The sequence below is a fragment of the Chlorocebus sabaeus genome, chromosome 3, assembly GCF_047675955.1.
Source record: "Chlorocebus sabaeus isolate Y175 chromosome 3, mChlSab1.0.hap1, whole genome shotgun sequence".
Taxonomy (NCBI): domain Eukaryota; kingdom Metazoa; phylum Chordata; class Mammalia; order Primates; family Cercopithecidae; genus Chlorocebus; species Chlorocebus sabaeus.
In genome coordinates, this window is record NC_132906.1 from 1494178 (window position 1) to 1515564 (window position 21387).

The 21387-nt window shown below is 40.8% G+C and overlaps 1 protein-coding gene across 2 annotated transcripts in view; it reads left to right on the forward strand.

Moving 5' to 3' along the window:
• The window catches only part of TPTE2 (transmembrane phosphoinositide 3-phosphatase and tensin homolog 2), a 90824-nt gene that overhangs the window by 65090 nt on the left and 4347 nt on the right, over positions 1-21387 (forward strand). For both annotated transcript variants that reach the window (XM_073012850.1, XM_037986918.2), the window contains 4 exons: positions 485-576; positions 4507-4599; positions 6007-6077; positions 7864-7955. In XM_073012850.1, the coding sequence (XP_072868951.1) occupies positions 485-576; positions 4507-4599; positions 6007-6077; positions 7864-7955 (348 nt within the window). The remainder of the gene's footprint in view (positions 1-484; positions 577-4506; positions 4600-6006; positions 6078-7863; positions 7956-21387) is intronic.

Sequence of the window (21387 nt, forward strand, 5' to 3'; positions counted from 1 at the left end):
TCTCCTGCCTCAGCCTCCTGAGTAGCTGGGATTACAGGCATGTGCCACCACACCTGGCTAATTTTTGTATTTTTAATAGAGATGGGGTTTCACCATCTTGGCCAGGCTGATTTAGAACTCCTGACCTCAAGTAATCCACCCAACTTGCCCTCCCAAAGTGCTAGGATTATAGGCTTGAGCCACCGTGCCCGGCCTACCTTCCCTAAATATTTTTTCTGGAAAGATAAAGTCATGGGATTCTAAGTCTTTGAAGCTGAACTGTATGTATTTTTTTTTCTCTTCTCTAGTCTTATAAAATCTGCTTTACGAGACAGAACTTGGCTTGAAACCTTGTCTTTCAAAGACAAAATCCATGCAAGACCAAATAAGTAACTATTGATAGATTGTTAGCTTGGATAATTTTTTCTCTTTTTAATCCATGATGTTAATTGGTGAGACATATTGATCTTCACGCTAACCAACCTACCTTTGTAATTTCATTTAGGTGTTGGAACAGGCGGTGTATGTGATCTAAAAGTCCGAATAGTAATGGAGAAAAAAGTTGTCTTTTCCAGTACTTCATTAGGAAATTGTTCGGTAAGAGAAAACATGTGAATTGAAAAAAATCTGATGTTTGTTTTAAGGCTGAATGTCAAACCAGCAATGTTCACCTCCCTAAACTATCACTCACCATAAAGAGATTCCCTAACGCTTTCTGGTTACCATCAACTTGGTGTCACTGGGTTTGGATGCAAACCAGAGATAAATTAACCTGTTTGCTCAAAAGTTTTTTCAGGGTGCTTTCCAGAATTTATTTCTCTTCAGTGTTGCTTTGCCTTTCACACTTCCACAGACTCTGAGCATGTTCCCAAGAATGTATTAAGGGTTTTAATTTACATATCTGGTCATTTTTAGCCAATTCTCTTCTCAGTCATTTTATCTTTTATTATATAGCACTGATTCTAAAATTTTAGTGTGCATGAAAACCACCAAAGAGCTTGTAAAGATTTACATTCCTAGTTTGTACCCCCAAAGTATGATTCGGGAAATCTGGAATGGGGCCCAGGAATCATAGACTTAGGAATGTCCCATGTGATTCTAACTCAGAGGTTCTGTGGGATGACCCTGTGAGAAACAATGCAAGAGTGAATGAACTGGGGAGGAACCTCTTTATCCAAAGCAAAAGGGACCTGGTAGTCAATGTTTTGCTACAATGAAGAAATGCCTAAAACTATATACCTTTTCTGAAATAGTAATAAAGCATCCTTCATGTCTAATAACCATAAACTTTTAGAATTCCTACCCAGGCCTTTGTCTCAAATTCTCCTATTACTGATCCTGTTCCCTGCCACCCCCTCCCCTCTCCACCACCCACTTTTTTTGGCATCTCCCGACTGAGGGCATTCACCCAGGCCTGACCTTTGGCTTTCTGTTCTTAGCAAATGCTTTATTCTTAAAGAATGACCCATTCCCCTTGCTTCCACTGTTAGTTGTTCATGTACTGAACAGATATTTATGAGCACCCACTGAGTTGTAGATGCGGGAGCTACAACATGAACAGTTTCCACTCCGACTCAAATGCATCAGCCAGCCTGAGTTATCAATGAGCTTTCTCTCTGCTTCTGCAAGTGGCACCAGCTTCTTCCACTCAGGCCTTGCGCTTTGATTCTCTTCGCCTCGGCACCTAAATCCAGTCAGTCATCAGTCTCTGTAGATTATGCCTCTGACAGTTCTCTGTGTTCTTCTTTTCTGTTCTCACTGCCACTCATTGTCCAGAATCTCCTTTGCTCATGCCTGGATTTCTGCAGTGGTCTCCTTACCCTTTCTTTCTCCTTACAGTGCAATGTATAGAGTCCTGAAATAGGCATCCTGAAATATTGCTCTGATTGTGAAAAATTGTAGGTCAAGCAGAAGACACACTGTGTGCCCGTGGTCAGAGCCAGTTCACACCTTTTGCTCAATGTCCTTATCTGTCAAATGAATATCACATCTCAAGTGTAATGGGAATTAAATTAGATAATATATAGAAAGTTTCTTTGTAAACTGTAAATCACTAAATAGTGTTATGTGTGATAATTATCAGGCCTCTCTGTCCCATAGGAAATGCCCCACCGTATTTTTCAACACCTTCACTCTTATATCCTTGGCTCTTGAGCTCTTGAGACATAATAGCCCTGACTTAATACCTGAGCTTTTTCTCATCAGTAGCTTGACCAGCAGACTTCATTCCAAATAAACTGGGTCATCCCTTTTGGCTCTTGGAACACAACTCTAAGTTAGTTAGTTAGTTAGTTAGTTAGTCGGTTATTTCTTTCGTTCCTTCCTTTCCTTTTTTTTTTTTTGTTGTTGTTTCGTTTTCTTGAGCCAGGGTCTCATTCTGTCGCCCAGGCTGTAGCGCAGTGGCGTGATCATGGCTCACTCACTGCAGCCTCAACCTCCTGAGCTCAAGCAATCCCCCAATTTTTTATTTTTTATTTTTTGTAGAGGCTGGGACTTGCTATGTTGCCCAGGCTGGTCTCACCCCTGGGCTCAAGCAACCTGTCCACCTCAGCCTTGCGAAGTGCTGGGATTATAAACGTGAGCCACACTGCCCGACATTGTTTGTTGTTGTTTTTCCAATTTTTTTCTTTTTTTCTTTTTCTTTTTTTTTTTTTTTTTTGAGACGGAGTTTTGCTCTTGTTGCCCAGGCTGGAGTGCAGTGGCACAATCTCGGCTCACCACAACCTCTGCCTCCTGGGTTCAAGCGATTCTTCTGACTCAGCCTCCCAAGTAGCTGGGATTACAGGCATGCGCTACCACGCCTGGCTAATTTTGTATTTTCAGTAGAGACGGGGTTTCTCTGTGTTGGTCAGGCTGGTCTTAAACTCCCGACCTCAGGTGATCCACCCACCCCAGCCTCCCAAAGTGCTGAGATCACAGGCGGGAGCCACCGTGCCCGGCCCATTTTTCTAATTTCTACTTTCTGTTATTGCTGGTCTTTTTCCCTCCGTTTGGACTGGATTCTGTTTTCAGAGCTCTTCTTCCTTTATCTAAACTGCTTCATGCCCAATTCAGTTTCTACCTCCTTAATGAAATTTTCGCATCCTGCACCTTCTGTTAACTAGCCCCCAGTAGTGCCTAACAGCACACCCAGTCTTTGTCATACAGATTGAGTTGTGTACCATTCTACTATTGTTTCTTATGTGTACAGCTCCCTGAAGGGGCCAACTGAGTCTGCACCTCCTTTTATGTTTTTCACAGGGCCTCCCATAGACCTTTCCTATTGTGGGTGCCATTATTTACATGAGAGTGAGTCAAAGAAATAGCTTCAAAGTCATTCATTCCAAAACTTGACCTATCTTTGGTCACTCCATCCAGCAGCCTGCATTGGTCAAGTTCAAAGATCCCATTGACAAACACAAGAGTTCTGATAAAACATGATGAGCACGGGGACCCTGCTCTCCCCCTCCCTTGGGAGGGGCATGCAGGCCAACCCCCAAGTGTTACAGACTCCCGTTGTTATTTTTTAAATTTAGAAAATAAAAAACCATGATGAATTACACATTGCTTTTTGAATGTCAATGCTAGCTTTAAAATTGAGCTTCTTAATGTATTCTCAAAAAAGGCCCTAACACATGAACATCAAATGACACACGTTAAATAATAACATTTAATTGATTAAAGTCTAATAGAAAATTCAATGCTTTTTAAAAGTGAAGCACTTTGGAAAAGTGCCTCATGGCCGAGCCTGTAATCCTGGCACTTTGGGAGGCCAGGGCGGGTGGATCATGAGGTCAAGAGATTGAGACCATCCTGGCCAACATGGTGAAACCCCATCTCTACTAAAAATACAAAAATTAGTTGGGCGTGGTGGCACATGCCTGTAGTCCCAGCTACTTGGGAGGCTGAGGCTGGAGAATCGCTTGAACCCAGGAGGTGGAAGTGCAGTGAGCTGAAATCATGCCACTGCACTCCAGCCTGGTGACAGTGAGACTGTCTCAAAAAAAAAAAAAAAAAAAGTGGTTCATGATAACCCTCAAACATGTTGGCCTTTAAAAGACATAAACAACAGGTCAGGCGCAGTGGCTCATGCCTGTAATCTAGCACTTTGGGAGTCCCACGCGGGCAGATCACTTGAAGCCAGGAGTTTGAGACCAGGCTGGCCAATAGAGTGAAAGCCCATCTCTACTAAAAATTCAAAAATTAGCTGGGTCTGTGGCATGTGCCTATAGTCCCAGCTACTCGGGAGGCTGAGGCACAAGAATCACTTGAACCTGGGAGGCAGAGGTCGCAGTGAGCCAAGATCACGCCACAGCACTTCAGCCTGGGTGACAGCGAGACTCTGTCTCAAAAAACAAAACACACACACACATACAAACAACAGTATTGCGACTAGAAAAGGTTATTCATAATTATTTATACATGTGGTGATTGGGCTGTGAAACCAAAAGTACTTGATAAATACAGGACGTCATGATAAGTGAAAAGGAACTGCATTGTTACCATTATCTAGGCTCATAGTTCTCAGCTCCATGTGTTCATTCGCAGATATTGCATGACATTGAAACAGACAGAGTGTTAATTGATGTATTCAACGGTCCCCCTCTGTATGACGACGTGAAGGTACAGTTTTTCTCTTCGGTGAGTGATCACAAAATAGCCTCTGCCGTTGTTCTTGTCTGGTCTAATGATTTTATTTAAGATTTGCTTTACTACAATTCCCAACAAGGGAGGAGGAGGAAAACAATAAATCACATCTATAACAAAGTTTTTAAAGGAGCATATGTAATGTAAATAATTTTTGTTCATTTGTTTTTTCTAAATTGTAAATTTTCTACATTTTTCTAAATTTACATGTATTCTCAAATACAAAACATACAAAATAAACAAAGTAAAAGCCAAGATGCTAAAAAAAAACTCAAAAAAACCCAAAGGTATGTTTTACTGCATAGCAATGATTACGTTTTGTTTTGCACCTTTTTTAAAAAATTAAGAAATTGAGACAGGGTCTCACTCTGTCACCCAGGCTGGAGTGCAGTGGCGCGATCATAGCTAACTGGAGCTTCAGCCTCCTGGGCTCAAGCAATCCTCCCACCTCAGCCTCCTGAGTAGCTGGGAGCACTGACTGGAAAGAGAGTTAGGTTTGGGTGACTCAGCTGGGTGAAACAGAGAAGGCAGCACAATACAACACATGAAATAACCAAAGCAGTTTTTTATTAATTCCAGAGAGAAGAGGGCAACATGCTTTGCAGGGCCAACTGGAAGGGGGATCCATCCAGACCTGTGCTCGACTGATGGGTGGGGAGCAATAGCGAGAGAGAGGGAGGGACCTGAGAGTGGAAGCCTTTATTGGGATGTGAGGTGCTACCTGAGCAGTTTTCCTGTGGGGAGTCGAATTTGGTTTAACGCAAGCAGCCATGAGTCTCTGCTGTGACTGAGAGGTGGTTACTGATATATCCGCATGGTCCCTGCAGAGTATGGGGGGTCTGTGGGGTGAGTCAAGTAGGTTATATCCAGCTGTCCCATGATGAAGTGGTCACCAGGAGAAGGTTGTATGAGGCAGATATCAGCATCAGTCACATGGAGAAACCGGGAGGTGGTAAACTGGAAACTGCTGAGGATGACTGAACCCCACTTCTGATATCAGAAAGTCCAATTTATATTTAAAAGGGATGCTGAGGCAACAAAAAAATTATAAGAATTCACTACAATATACTTGGGTATATGTAGGCATAGGTCCTTAGTAGACTCTGTTTGGCACGATCTAAACCAGATTCAAATATCAGCATCTAAATTAAATACCTATCATGGGAAAAATACTATTCCTTGAAAATGTTGATAGAAACAGCAAGAGAATACAATAGCATTTTCTTCAAGCCTCCTCCTTTGTGTCTTGAGTATATTGTTATAGATTGCAGAGTGCTACATATTTAATGGTTATAATTGTTTGATAAATATATAAAGGAATAAAGGAAGGAACTTTAATGTCTTTGGAATGATTAGTTCTTGGTATCAGTTTTACTTTGAAATTTTTTTTTTCCTTTTTAGAATCTTCCTAAATACTATGACAATTGTCCGTTTTTCTTCTGGTTCAACACATCTTTTATTCAAAGTAACAGGTATGAATATAATATAAACCCATAGAAACAGCCTAATCTTCAATGTCTATGCATAAGGTGTGATGGCAAGTCTTTTGCTGGTTGTCATAAACTTAATTTATAGAAAGCAAAAAGTCCTTGAACCACCATTGTTCATTGCCTTACTCCTCTTACTTTGGTTATTTTAAGAATACGTTTGTTCTTGAGACTCACTGTTGCAGTATCCTCAAAGTCCATGCCATAGGACTGTGTTATGAGTTCAAAAGTATTATAATCAGATCTTAAGTGTGGTAGAAAATTCCTCTTAGAGAAGTTCAATATGAGTCTACTCAGCACCTTCAATATGTCACGTCCCTGTCAGTAGGTGCTGATTTACCAATGATGAACCACCACCAAATTTTGTGCTAAAGGAAGGCGGGACCTAGGGAGGCTTCAGCTAGCTGAAAAGCTGACTGACACACTTGTATCTAGGAGAAGTTATAAGACACAGTATTAAGGAATATAGCTAAAAAATATCATTAAGTAATAGTCTATTTAAATAGCCATTTAAATGTGGCTTTCTAAAAACTGAATTGGGAAAACTTTCTGAAAAATTATTAATTGGGCTTGGAGATTATTGTTCCAAAAAAACCTTCTACCATACTTGGAAACTCATTTCTCAGTCGATAGAAGTTCTCTACTATAAAGTATCATTTGTTTTGTCATGGTGAAAAATTGAGATTTTTTTTGTGTGTGTCAACCATACTCTTCAATACAAAAGGACAAAATTTTTTTGACTGATTTAGGTCAGCATTGAAAAGTGGCTATGATTATATGTGGCATGAATTGATAGTTATTGTTACATCCAGTGCTAATCTTTTCTTCAAATGTGCACTGCATCTAGTAACTCCTTAAGTCCAGCAAGGCAACAATAAATTAAACCTCTGGCCTCCACACTTGTAATGCAAAACATTTCATGGATTTTGATACAGTGAACTTTGGATTTGATGGAAATTTTTTACAAGTGTTTTTTTTTTGGATGCATACAAACAATAAGCTTTTTCTTCTGACATGAGCAAAGTCCCTCAAAGTGAGAGCCGGGTGGAGCTTCATTTGATGCTGCTCCTCAAAAGGGGTTCTTGCTAAAGGATAGTTTTTTTCCTTTAAAACACAATGTTCATTTTGGAGAAGTGATAAGCTAGATCACTTTTATTCTTACTTTTATATAAATTTCTAAAGATTTCTGTAACATTTAAATTCACGTACTACTTGGTAAACCTGTTTTTGTTACTTATGAGGTTGTTGTTTAGCCAAAAACGCTAACTTCTATCATTTAGAACACTAGGCATAAATGGGTTAATCAATTTATGCCTAGTGTTCCATTGTTGGAACTCTCAGCATGTGGGAGTTATATCCCACTGCTCAAGGTCATTTCCAAGGTCTGAGTGTAAAAATTCAAAAAATTGCAAACCTCACACATAAAAGAGATACAGTAGTTTATTACTGGGTTTTCATTCATGTCTATCCTGACTGATTTCTGTCACATTTAGAAATGTAGATATTTAATTAAACTTGGATGCCATTAATTCCATATAAAGCAATGGTAAGAGAGTCAGCATGTGTTACTCATGTGTTGCTGAAGATTAAAGTATTTTTAAGTCTCACTAAAAAGGTGGAAGGAGCCAACTGAGACACAAAAAAGGGGCTGAGGTTCTATTCATGCTGAGGTTCTTTGTTTGTTTCTTCCAGCTCTAACGTGGGTACCCAACTGCATGGCTTTTCCGTTAGCCCCGATAGAAAATGTAATAATCTTTTTTTCTATTCTTAGGCTTTATCTACCAAGAAATGAATTGGATAATCCACATAAACAAAAAACATGGAAAATTTATCCACCACAGTTTGCAGTGGAGGTACTTTTTGGTGAGAAGTGACTTACCTTACGTTGTAGCTGGATCCGATTAAGTACGGTTCCCCCTTCCCCTTCTGGGAAAGAATTATGTTCTTTCCAACCCCTGCTACATGTTCATATGTCCTAAATCTTCCTTGATGATATATCTGTATTTATATATGTTTACATATGTTCTTGATAAATCTATTAAATAGATAGAGATAAAATGTCAGCTTTCTTTTCTTTTTTGAAGGCACGTACTTCACAGTTTCCGTCTGGTATTTACATAAATTTGGAACACAGTATGCAGGAACATTCGGCATCATTTTGAAGAACTTTGAAATAGAACTTTCATATCAAAGACTTGAGATATTTAAAAATTGTGATTGCCTAGCACCCACTTACGTATTTTTGGTCAAGTATTTATTCCCTGCTGTGGTTCACATTTGTAATTTCAGATTGATTAGAAAGCTAATTTATATATTTTTCTTCCCCTTCATTTACAAACTGTTAACAGATTGGCAACAAAGACTAAGTTTTAAATCCGGAAGAGAGAAATGTTTCACACAGGCAGTCCCCCAACTCCCAGCACACCCTCTCTCTTTCCAAACATTCAATAGGTAGCTTACTTAACAAGCTTGCTTTAATTACACACAGACACAGGGGTTGGGTTAAGAAGATTGTGGTAAATATGAAGGCTAAGTAATCTTTGGTAACTTCTGCTTTTGTATAAAATTGTAAGTGAAGTCAAAAGAAATATGTGTTCTTAGAGTAATCTAGGTGTATTATTTTGAAATCCACTACTGCTCACAACCAGCTTCACCTAAGCTTGGGGAACTCTGAAGGGAGTTACCTTTTCGTTACAAACACTGGTTAGCCTTATGTCTACAGGAAACCATTATTATTTCCTCTTTGGTGCTGGATGCTACTTTAACAAATTTTTTATTTGTATTTTTTATTTTTTGAGACAGCATCTCACTCTGATTGTCGAGACTGGAGTGCAGTGGTGTGATCTTGGTTCACTGCAGCCTCAACTTCCCAGGCTCAGGTGATTCTCCCACCTCAGCCTCCCGAGTAGCTGGGAGCACATAGGCGCATGCCAGCACACCCGGCTAATTTTTTGTATTTTTAGTAGAGACCAGGTTTTGCCATTGTTGCCCAGGCTGTGCTCAAATTCCTGAACTCAAGCAATCTGCCTGCTTCAGCCTCCCAAAGTGCTGGTATTACAGGCATGAGCCACCACGCCCAGCCTGTGGGTGTTACTTTATTCAAAATACCTTTTTTGCCACTGTATCTTCAGGCCGTGATTGTCCTTGAAAATGTTCTATTTTGGCTTTATTGACATTATTCTTATTTGAATGATTTTCCTTTTATTGGCAATGCCCTCAACAATCTAGACCAAGGTGAGTTCATCAGGAAATGAAAGGTAACAACTGGTAAGACAAGTGTCACTGCTAACACACGATATACTCATTTCTGAAAAACCCCGTACTCTACAGAAAGCACCAAAAGCAGCAGCAGTTCATGAAAATACAGGGTTTGAGAGTTCAGGGCAAATCTCTCCAGCATAGCAACTTTGTAACCAGCACACTAACCACTCGGACCACCCACGTCAGCAGCTCAATGTCTGGAGTTTGCCATAGGAGCTTTTTAATTTTTGAGTGGAAATAGAAAAATACTTGCTGTAAGGGCTGTGAGTACCAGAGTGGCACAGAGGAGAGTAGAGCCCTGAGCCATGGTAGGCATGGAAGGCAGCAACCTGCCAGGAGCCACACTAGGCTGGTGAGCGGCCTCACTGCAGGTGATTTTTCTCTCCTCTAAATATTCCAAAAAAAGTTCCAACTGCCAGTGCAGCAGCCCAACTAAAGGCCTTTTTCCTTTACTCCCCCTGATTTGGCTCCCCTTTGAGGAAAAGATCATAGAACATACTTTCAAATTCCTTTCATGTTAATATTAAACCCTGCCATTCATGACAGACACATGTGTAGGCACAACATAGGCTATACTGTTTCCTTTAGAATTCACACAGCAGTAATCTCCAGAGGGCAGAGTATGTCCTGGGTTTAGGTGAATAGGAGGAAAATACTTAGCTGGCTCAGTGAAGATTAAAGTCTGTCTTTTTCAGTACTAGAAATACAGGAAGGAAGGAAACGCCCTTTTTTATTTTAAGAATTTCACTTTTTGAAATAAGGAGATTACCATTAAGGTTTCTCTTCCCCAGACCTCCAAGACCCACCACAATTTCTGGAAATTATGAGTTGTCACACTATTCTGCTTTTGTTTATTCAAGGAAAGCTTGTTTAAGGCCTCTTTGGGTATTGCTTTCTTATAATACAAAACGAATGATTCTTTGAACAACTCAAGAAACTTAGATCAGAATGATACTCATGTTTTAAATGTTTTAACTTTAATTTTACATATGGGGGTATGTGTGCAAGTTTGTTACATCAGTATATTGCACCTCGTTAGTGAGCACAGTGCCCAACAGGTGGTTCTTCAACCCACATCCCTCTCCCTCCACCCACCTCCAGTAGTCCACAGTGTCGACTGTTCCCATCCTTATGTCCAAGAGCACCTGTTGTTTAGCTCATAAGTGAGAACATGTGGTATTTGGTTTTCTGTTCCTGCATTAATTTGCTTAGGATAATGGCCTCCAGCTCCATCTATGTTGCTATAAAAGACATGATTTCACTCATGTTTATGGCTGTGTAGAATTCCACGGTGCATATGTACCACATTTTCTTTATCCAGTCCGCCATTGATGGGCACCTAGGTTGATTCCATATCTTTGCTATTGTGACTAGCACAGCAATGAACTTATCAGTGTGTGTGTCTTTTGGTAGAATGGTCTTTATTCCTTTGGGTATATATCCAATAATGGGATTACTGGGTCAAATGGTAGCTCTGTTTTAAGTTCTTTGAGAAATCTCCAGACTGCTTTCCACAGTGGCTGAACTAATGTACACTCCCACCAACAATGTATAAACATTCCCTTTTCTCTGCAGCCTTGCCAGCATCTGTTTTTTACCTTTTATTAATAGCCATTCTGACTAGTGCGAGAGGATATCTCATTGTGGTTTTGATTTGCACTTCTCTGACAATCTGGATATTAGACCTTTGTTGGATGCATAGTTTGCAAATGTTCTCTCCTGTTCTGTAGACTGTTGACGCTGTCGATCGTTTCTCTTGCTGTGCTAAAGCGCTTTAGTTTTATTAGGTCCCACTTGTCAATCTTTGTTTTTATCGCAATTGCTTTTGGGGACTTAGTGAAAAATTATTTCCCAAGGCCAGTGTCAAGAAGGGTATTTCTGAGGTTTTCTTCTAGGATTTTTATCACTTGAGGTCTTACATTTCAATCTCTCATCTATCTCCAGTTAATTTTTGTATCTCATGAAAGGTATGGGTCCAGTATCATTATTCTGCATATAGCTAGCCAGTTACCCCAACACCATTTATTGAATAGGGAGTCCTCCCCCCATTGCTTGTTTCTGTCAGCCTTGCAATATCAGATGGTTGTAAGTGTAAGACTTTCTGGGTTTTCTACTCTGTTCCATTGGTTTATATGTCTGCTTTTGTACCAGTACCATGCTGTTTCAGATACTATAGCCTTATAGTTTGAAGCCTCCGGCTTTGCCCTTTTGCTTAGATTTGCTTTGGCTATTGAGGCCCTGTTTTGGTTTCACATGAATTTTAGAATACTTTTTTCTAAGTCTGTGAAAAATGACATTGGTAGTTTGATAGAAATAGCACTGCATCTGTCAATTGCTTTGGGCAGTATGGCTATTTGAATGATACTGATTCTTCCAATCCATGAGCATGGAATGTTTTTCCATATAATTGTGTTTTCTCTGATTTCCTTCCGCAGTGTTTTGTAGCTCTTGTAGAGATCTTTCACATCCTTTGTTAGCTGTATTCGTAGGTATTTCATTTTCTTTGTTGCTACTGTAAATGGGATTCTGTTCTTGATTTAACCCTCAGCCTGGACATTATTGGTGTATAGAAATGCTGTCGATTTTTATACATTGATTTTTTATCCTGAAACTTTGCCAAACTGGTTTATCAGTTGTAGTAGCCTTTTGGTGAGTCTTTGGTTTTCTGGATAGAGAATCATATCATCAGCAAAGAGAGATAGTTTGACTTCTTCTTTTCCTATTTGGATGCCTATTCTTTCTCCTGCCTGAGTTCTCTAGGTAGGACTTCCAGTGCTATGTTGAATAGGAGTGGGGAGAGTGGGCATCATTGTCTTCTTCCATTTCTTATGGGGATTGGTTCCAGCTTTTGCCCATTCCGTAGGTTGGTGGCTGTGGGTTTGTCATAGATGGCTCTTATTATTTTGAGGTATGTTCCCTTGATGCCTAGTCTGTTGAGGTTTTTCACGTGAAGCGATGTTGGATTTTATCAAAAGCTGTTTCTGCATCTATTGAGATGATCATATGGTTTTTGCTTTTAGTTCTGTTTATGTGGTGAATCACATTTATTGATTTGAGTATGTTGAACCAGCCTTGCATCCCTGGACTGAAGCCTTCTCGATTGTGGTTATATTAACTTACTGATGTGCTGCTGGATTTTGTTTCCTAGTATTTTGTTAAGAATTTTTGTGTCTATGTTAATCAGAGTAATTGGCCTGAAGTTTTCTTTTTGTGTGTTTCTCTGCCAGATTTTGGTATTAGGCTGATACTGGCTTCATAGAATGAGTTAAGGAGGAACCCCTCATCCTCAGTTCTTCAGAACAGGTTCAATAGAACTAGTTGCAGTTCTCTGTACATCTGGTAGAATTCAGCTCTGGCTTCATCTGGTCCAGGGCTTTTCCTGGTTGGTAGATTTTTTATTAATGATTTGATTTTGGAACTCGACATTTGTCTATTTAAGGTTTCAATCTCTTTCTAATTCAATCTTAGGAGACTGTATGTTTCCAGGAATTTAAACGTTTCCTCTAGATTATCTCATTTGTTTGCATAGAGTTGTTTATAGTATTCTCTGAGGATCTTTTGTATTTCTGTGGGATCGGTTGTAATGTCATCTCTCATTTATGATTGTACTTATTTGGCTCTTCTCTTTTTTTCTTTGTTTAGCTATCAGGCTATCGATCTTGTTTATTTTTTGCAAAAACTATTGGTTTCATTGATCTTTTGTGTGGATTTCTGTATCTTGTCTTAAAAAAAAAAAAAACAGCACTTCAAAAAGCACTTCACTCAGTGCTTCTCTAATTTTAGTTATTTCTCTTCTGCCAGCTTTGAGGTTAGTTTATTCTTTTTTTCTAGTTCCTTAAGTGCAATTCAGATTTTCACCCTGGAGTTATTCAGGAGCAAATTATATAATTTCCATGTATTTATGTAGTTTTGAGAGATCTTCTTGATACTGATTTCTGCTTTTGTCACACTGTGGTCAGAGTGTGTGCCTGGTATGATTTCAAACTTTTTTAATTTATTGAAGCTTGCTTTATGGCCAACAATGTGGTTGATCTTAGAATATGTTCTGTGTGCACATGAGAATGTTTGTTGGGCAAAGTGTTCTGTAGATGTCTATCAGGTCCAATTGGTCAACTGTCAAGTGTAAGTACAGAGTTTGTTAGTTTTCGACCTCAGTGATCTGTCAATTGCTTTCAGTGGGTTGTTGAAGTCTCCTGCTGTTATTGTGTGTCTGAATCTTTTTGTAGGCCAGGAAAAGCTTGTTTTATGAATTTGGGTGCTCCAGTGTTGGGTGCGCACATATTTAGACTAAGTCTTCTGGTTGAATTGTGCCTTTATCATTCTATAAGGAATGCCCTTCTTTGTCCTTAATTTTTGTTGGTTACAAATATGTTTTATTTGGCCGGGTTTGGTGGCTCACGCCTGTAATCCCAGCACTTTGGGAGGCCAAGGCAGGTGGATCACGAGGTCAGGAGTTCGAGGCCAGCCTGACCAACATGGTGAAACCCCCGTCTGTACTAAAAATACAAAAATTAGCTCGGTGTGGTAGCACACCCCTGTAATCCCACTTATTTGGGACGCTGAGGCGGGAGAATTGCTTGAATCCAGGAGGCGGAGGTTGCAGTGAGCCGAGATTGCACCACTGCACTCCAGCCTGGGCAAGAGAGCAAGACTCCATACTAAAAAAAAAAAAAAAATCAACCACTTAGAATAGTACACACGTTAAGCAGATCCTACATCTAGAATGGGTTAAGCAACCATTTACAAGCATCTTCATGAGGAAATGATCACCTCTGGGTTTTTCCGGTAATATTTGAAACAAACATGGAACCAAACTGTGTTTCCCTCAACACATAACTGTCCAAATTGCATGTGCAAGTAGAGGTTTATGTAAAGGCCCTAACAGAGCTATACTCAGCCTTTTGAATTAGGTGCAGAAGGCTGCTGACCACTCTCTATTTTACCAAGGGAAAGAGCAGTGACTTCTCTATTTCAGTACAATTATGGGCAGAAATGATATGATGCAAAATAGAGGTTCTTCCATACAATTTAAGATGCAGGGTATAAGGGAAGACAGAAAAGCAAAATTCCCAAGAAATCAGAATAACTTCACGCTGGTCTTGTACTCCAAGAAACCCTGAGATGAACTGTAGTCCTTAAACACCTGTGCTTGGCTCAGGCCCTCCAGGACACTTCAGTATGCATCCAACTGGCTCATCATCGACTTCCTGCTATACTCGTAGGCCAAAAAGAGTGCTCCATTGGCAGGGAATGCTCGAATCATAGTAGGTTTCACTCCAGAATATAAGGCCATTATTCCTAGAAGACAAAAGGGCAATCAAAGACTGCAGCAGTCCCTCTTCTGGGGACACCCGCGCAGCTGCATAGCACAGGTATATCCACACAGGCAAATCCAGACAAGAGCGCTAAAACCAGCAAGTCCTGGAAGGACGCATCGCCAGCTTTCCCTAAAGAGACCAACAGAAACAAGGACAAGTACCAGGTCTCCTGGCGAAACTGACTGATGCTCAGGTAACACCCCCCAATTCCATGCTTGGTTAACTCTTAGGATGCGGATGGGGCAGAGCTGAGGCCTGAGACGGCCAGACAGAGGCAACCATGGAGAGAGGGGGCCGCAGCTCTGCAGCTTCACCTGGGCAGTGGCAAGAGCACCAACCTTGAGGCTGGAGACTGGTTTATAGTATTAGTATTGCCCAGGGTGGTTATGAAGATTGAATTAGATAAGGGAGGTATAAGTACTTTGTAGAACTTTATATGTTACACAAATTTAAGGGAGGATTACTACGAGTAACAGATAATGTGTCTATGCTCTATTTGGGACACGAAGTTTTTGTGTTACTGTTCTCTTTCTTTTTACAATCAAAACAGAGAAGTTCTTATCTCAGATTTTAAGATGTATACTAGATGCTGGAAACACAGGTGTTTACTCACCTTCATTTTTCACAACATTTATAAAGGTTCTGATAAATCCTACCTGTTTTCCAGACATGGAAAGAACTTGAATTCTGGATTTGATACAATCCACTGGGTATGCCGCAAGCCACAGGCAAATTCCGCCAACTCCATCCACCACTCAACATCAAAGGGACAGGGCCTAGAGGAAAAAATAAAATAGCAAATGGTATTTTGTCTCGAGAGCAGCTGATGTGACATTTCCAGAGGTCAATACAGTAGTGGCTGCAGGTAGGTGAAAATAAAAATGCTACTGCTGCGGAATACAGCTCTTTGAGGAAACTGCCAAAGCTCTTGTTACTATGCTCTAAGAACACAAGGTTTTGTTTGGTAGCCCAGGTCTACCCTTGGGTCTTGCCAAGTACAGGAAGCCCTAGTGCGGGTTATATTTAGTTTGGTCAGTGAGGTGTTGAGCGCTGGCCTACACGAACCAGGAGGCCTCTAGCTGAGTGGCAACCCCTTACGGTGGGGAGAAGACAGGCCAAACACAATCTACGTCTTTTTTCAACTTTCTCACTCTTGAGTATTTTAATAGCCCTGATTCTTCCTTTACCATTGAAAGCCAAAATTGTTTTTATTAAACATAGCAGGTAAGTCTGGGAGCTTGTCTAACCCCAGAATAGATTCAACACACTGAGGGAGATGGTAAGAATAACTAGGTAAATGCGTTTGCATGGACAGCAGTGGGGTGTGACGGTGTTTGCTCCCTGCAGGTGTGGTTTCTGTGGATCCTCTGCTCTTTGTGCTCTCCTCCCCACATTGGTGGCTCCATCTGGCACAGGGAAGCTTCTGGATGTCAGAAGGTAACATGGGCGCAGGCAGTTGATAGCACCACACCCTCCAGGCTTGATAATTTCCTTAGGACAGGGGCTGAAGCAGCACATCCCAAACTTTCTTACTGGAATAAAGTTTGTTAATTTTTCTGGATCTATTTTAGAAGAGAAGAGATTCAGAAATGACTTTCCCAATTAGGGAATCACCTATAAATAATCTTGAAATAAGCTTAAAACTTGGTGATCTCAGTAGTGGTTTGAGAGCAGCGGAAACCACAGTTCTTTGTCGTTGACCATGTTTAGTTGGTTGATACAACTGCATGCGATGTTTGGCTCACATAGTGAGTGAGTTTTTCTTCCCCGCTTCCCTGTCTTCTCTCCCCATTTTGTCCTTTGCTAAGGAAGCTGAACCGAACTGAAGTCCAGGTCTTCCGTAATAGAGTGTCTGTCTTTCAACAGGGAACAAAACTACAGTCGCCTGTGGTTTTGCTTGTGTTCAGTCTCCATCATGGCATGCCACAGTCTGCTGGTTTGGGCCCTGCTCGTTTCTTTACTGCCTTCCTGCCTGCCGTTTTTGTGCCGGTGGCTCATCCCATTCATGCTCAGCCCTCCTCGCTGTCTACGCTGTCTCCTTGGGCAATCGTATCCAGTCCCAAGCCTTTTAAAAAAACAAGCTATACCCATCCTGGTGGAATTCCTGCCTATAAAAGGGCACACCTTCAGACCTCCAGGCACCTCTAGCGAACACTGCTGTGCACAAGGAACTGAATTCAGTTGTGCAGGACCTGCAGCTGCAAAGGGTTTCAAACTCCTATTGCTGATGATCAAGTTAAAATATGAACGTGCTGGATTAAATGCTTTTATTCAGCTTACTGCATCTAGGTTATCTAAATTATATACCCACTGAAAACATTCTGTCACCTCTTCTCTTGGAAAAATTAATTATTTTAATGTAATTCAGATCTCATTTTATCCTAGCCCAGCAGTACCTGGCAGAGAATGACTCTGAATTAATTATAGTAAAATCATATTAAATTATATTCCACTAATTCAGAATTGGAGATAATTTGGCAAATAAAGGGAGAAGTGTGTCATTCCTCTGCTGGAAGAAATGAACAGCAATGATGGGATCACAGAGATCAGACATACAAGGGCCCAATACATGTTCAAAACATGCCCACCAGCAAATGGCTTACATACCAGGCTCCCAACCACACTGTTACAATTTCTATCTTTCAAACTAACTGTAAATTATAAATGTAGTACCCAAATACCTGTATGCACATAAATAGGAAAAGGTAAATTTTTTTTTTTTTTTTTAGATGAATTCTCCCTCTGTCACCCAGGCTGGAGTGTAATGACACAATCTTCGCTCACTTCAACCTCTGCCTTCTGGGTTCAAGCAGTTCTCCTGCCTCAGCCTCCCGAGTAACTGGGACGACAGGCGTGTGCCACCACATCCGGCTAATTTTTGTACTTTTAGTAGAGACGGGGTTTCACAATGTTGGCCAGGCTGGTCTTGAACTCCCGACCTCAAGTGATCCACCTGCCTCGGCCTCCCAAAGTGCTGAGATTACAGGCATGGGCAATCTTGCCCAGTCGAAAGTAAACTTTTAAATTCTATCACAATAGGTTCTAGATCTTTGATAGACTGACTGAAAGGCATAAAATGTCCAACGGTGAGACTCTCTCATGTGGCTGAACACCCTCCTACTGCAGAGACAGAACTGAGCCCAAGAGCCTTCACGTGCTGGTGAGAGGTGGCCAGGGGCAGGCAGATGGTTGCACCATTCTCAGGGTCAGCATCCTCCCCATGTGGCAAGGGGGAGGGGAGAGGGCACGGGGCCTGGGAGGCTGTAGCTGAAAGGCATGCAGTGGGCAAGAGACTACTGGGCGGGCCCCTGCCAGCCTTCAGTTCCCTGAGCGTCTGGTGCCAGGACGCTCCTTGTGGCTGCCCAGTGCTCCTTATCAGTGTCTGATGCGCTCTCTCCAGTCCTCCTCATTAGCATACCTTGGCCGACCTTTGGCTCATGGAAAAACACTTTGCTCTTCTCTGAACAATTTCTTTTTCACAGTTGTGCAAATGACTGATGAGGGTTTGTCATAAATAGCTCTTATTATTTGGAGATACATTCCATCAATACTGAATTTATTGAGAGTTTTTAGCATGAAGGGCTGTTGAATTTTGTCAAAGGCCTTTTCTGCATCTATTGAGATAATCATGTGGTTTTTGTCTTTGGTTCTGTTTATATGCTGGATTACGTGTATGTTGAACCAGCCTTGCATCCCAGGGATGAAGCCCACTTGATCATGGTGGATAAGCTTTCTGATGTGCTGCTGGATTCGGTTTGCCAGTATTTTATTGAGGATTTTGCATCAATGTTCATCAGGGATATTGGTCTAAAATTCTCTTTTTTTGTTGTATCTCTTTCAGGCTTTGGTATCAGGATGCTGTTGGCCTCATAAAATGAGTTAGGGAGGATTCCCTCTTTTTCTACTGGAATAGTTTCAGAACCAATAGTACCAAATCCTCACTGTACCTATGGTAGAATTTGGCTGTGAATCCGTGTGGTCCTGGACTTTTTTTGGTTGGTAGGCTATTAATTATTACCTCAATTTCAGAGCCTGCTATTGGTCTATTCAGGGATTCAACTTCTTCCTGGTTTAGTCTTGGAAGAGTGTAAGTGTCCAGGAAATTATCCATTTCTTCTAGGTTTTCTGGTTTATTTGTGTAGAGGTATTTATAGTATTCTCTGATGGTAGTTTGTATTTCTGTGGGGTCGGTGGTGATATCCCCTTTATCATTTTTTATTGCATCTATTTGATTCTTCTCTCTTTTCTTCTTTATTAGTCTCGCTGGCGGTCTATCAATTTTGTTGAGCTTTTCAAAAAAACAGCTCCTGGATTCATTGATTTTTTTGGAGGGTTTTTTGTGTCTCTATCTCCTTCAGTTCTGCTCTGACCTTAGTTATTTCTTGCCTTCTGCTAGCTTTTGAATGTGTTTGCTCTTGCTTCTCTGGTTCTTTTAATTGTGATGTTAGGGTGTCAATTTTAGATCTTTCCTGCTTTGTCTTGTGGGCACTGAGTGCTATAAATTTCCCTCTACACACTGCTTTAAATGTGTCCCAGAGATTCTGGTATGTTGTATCTTTGTTCTCATTGGTTTCAAAGAACATCTTTATTTCTGCCTTCATTTCGTTATGTCCCCAGTAGTCATTCAGGAGCAGGTTGTTCAGTTTCCATGTAGTTGAGTGGTTTTGATTCTTAGTCCTGAGTTCTAGTTTAATTGCACTGTGGTCTGAGAGACTGTTATAATTTCTGTTCTTTTACATTTGCTGAGGAGTGCTTTACTTCCAACTATGTGGTCAATTTTGGAATAAGTGTGATGTGGTGCTGAGAAGAATGTGTATTCTGTTGATTTGGGGTGGAGAGTTCTGTAGATGTCTATTAGGTCCGCTTGGTGCAGAGTTGAGTTCAATTCCTGGATATCCTTGTTAACTTTCTGTCTCGTTGATCTGTCTAATGTTGACAGTGGGGTTTTAAAGTCTCCCATTATTATTGTATGGGAGTCTAAGTCTCTTTGTAAGTATCTAAGGACTTGCTTTATGAATCTGGGTGCTCCTGTATTGGGTGCATATATATTTAGGATAGTTAGCTCTTCCTGATGAATTGATCCCTTTACCATTATGTAATGGCCTTCTTTGTCTCTTTTGATCTTTGTTGGTTTAAAGTCTGTTTTATCAGAGACTAGGATTGCAACTCCTGCTTTTTTTTGTTTTCCATTTGCTTAGTAGATCTTCCTCCATCCCTTTATTTTGAGTCTATGTGTATCTCTGCATGTGAGATGGGTCTCCTGAATATAGCAAACTGATGGGTCTTGACTCTTTATCCAGTTTGCCAGTCTATGTCTTTTAATTGGACCATTTAGTCCATTTATATTTAAGGTTAATATTGTTATGTGTGAACTTGATCCTGTCATTATGATATTAGCTGGTTATTTTGCTTGCAGTTTCTTCCTAGCATTGATGGACTTTACATTTTGACATGTTTTTGCAATGGCTAGTACCTGTTGTTTGTAGGGCAGGCCTGGTGGTGACAAAATCTCTAAGCATTTCCTTGTCTGTAAAGGATTTTATTTCTCCTTCACTTATGAAACTTAGTTTGGCTGGATATGAAATTCTAGGTGTAAAATTCCTTTCTTTAAGAATGTTGAATATTGGCCCCCACTCTCTTCTGGCTTGGAGAGTTTCTGCCGAGAGATCTGCTGTTAGTCTGATGCATTTCCCTTTGTGTGTAACCCAACCTTTCTTTCTGGCTGCTCTTAATATTTTTTCCTTCATTTCAACTTTGGTGAATCTGACAATTATGTGTCTTGGAGTTGCTCTTCTCGAGGAGTATCTTTGTGGCATTCTCTGTGTTTCCTGAATTTGGATGTTGGCCTGCCTTGCTAGGTTGGGGAAGTTCTCCTGGATGATATCCTGCAGAGTGTTTTCCAACTTGGTTCCATTTTCCTCCTCACTTTCAGGCACATCAGTCAGACGTAGATTTGGTCTTTTCACATAATCCCATACTTCCTGGAGGCTTTGTTCATTTCTTTTTACTCTTTTTTGTCTACACTTCTCTTCTCACTTCATTTCATTCATTTGATCTTCAATCGCTGATACTCTTTCTTGCAGTTGATCGAGTCGGTTACTGAAGCTTGTGCATTTGTCACGTATTTCTCGTGTCATGGTTTTCATCTCTATCAGTTCTTTAAAGGTCTTCTCTGCATTAATTATTCTAGTTATCCATTCATCCATTCTTTTTTCAAGGTTTTTAGTTTCTTTGCGCTGGTTACGTAGTTCCTCCTTTAGCTCTGAGAAGTTTGATGGGCTGAAGCCTTCTTCTCTCAACTCGTGAAAGTCATTCTCCGTCCAGCTTTGTTCCATTGCTGGACATGAGCTGGGTTCCTTTGGAGGGGGAGATGTGCCCTGATTGTTTGAATTTCCAGCTTTTCTGCACTGCTTTTTCCCCATCTCTGTGGTTTTATCTGCCTTTGGTCTTTGAGGATGGTGACATACTGATGGGGTTTTGGTGTGGGTGTCCTTTCTGTTTGTTGGTTTTCCTTCTAACAGTCAGGACCTTCAGCTGTAGGTCTGTTGGAGTTTGCTTGAGGTCCACTCCAGACCCTGTTTGCCTGGGTATCAGCAGCAGAGGCTGCAGAAGATAGAATATTGCTGAACAGTGAGTGTTGCTGTCTGATTCTTGCTCTGGAAGCTTCGTCTCAGGGGTGTACCCCGTCGTGTGAGGTTTGAGGTGTCGGTCTGCAC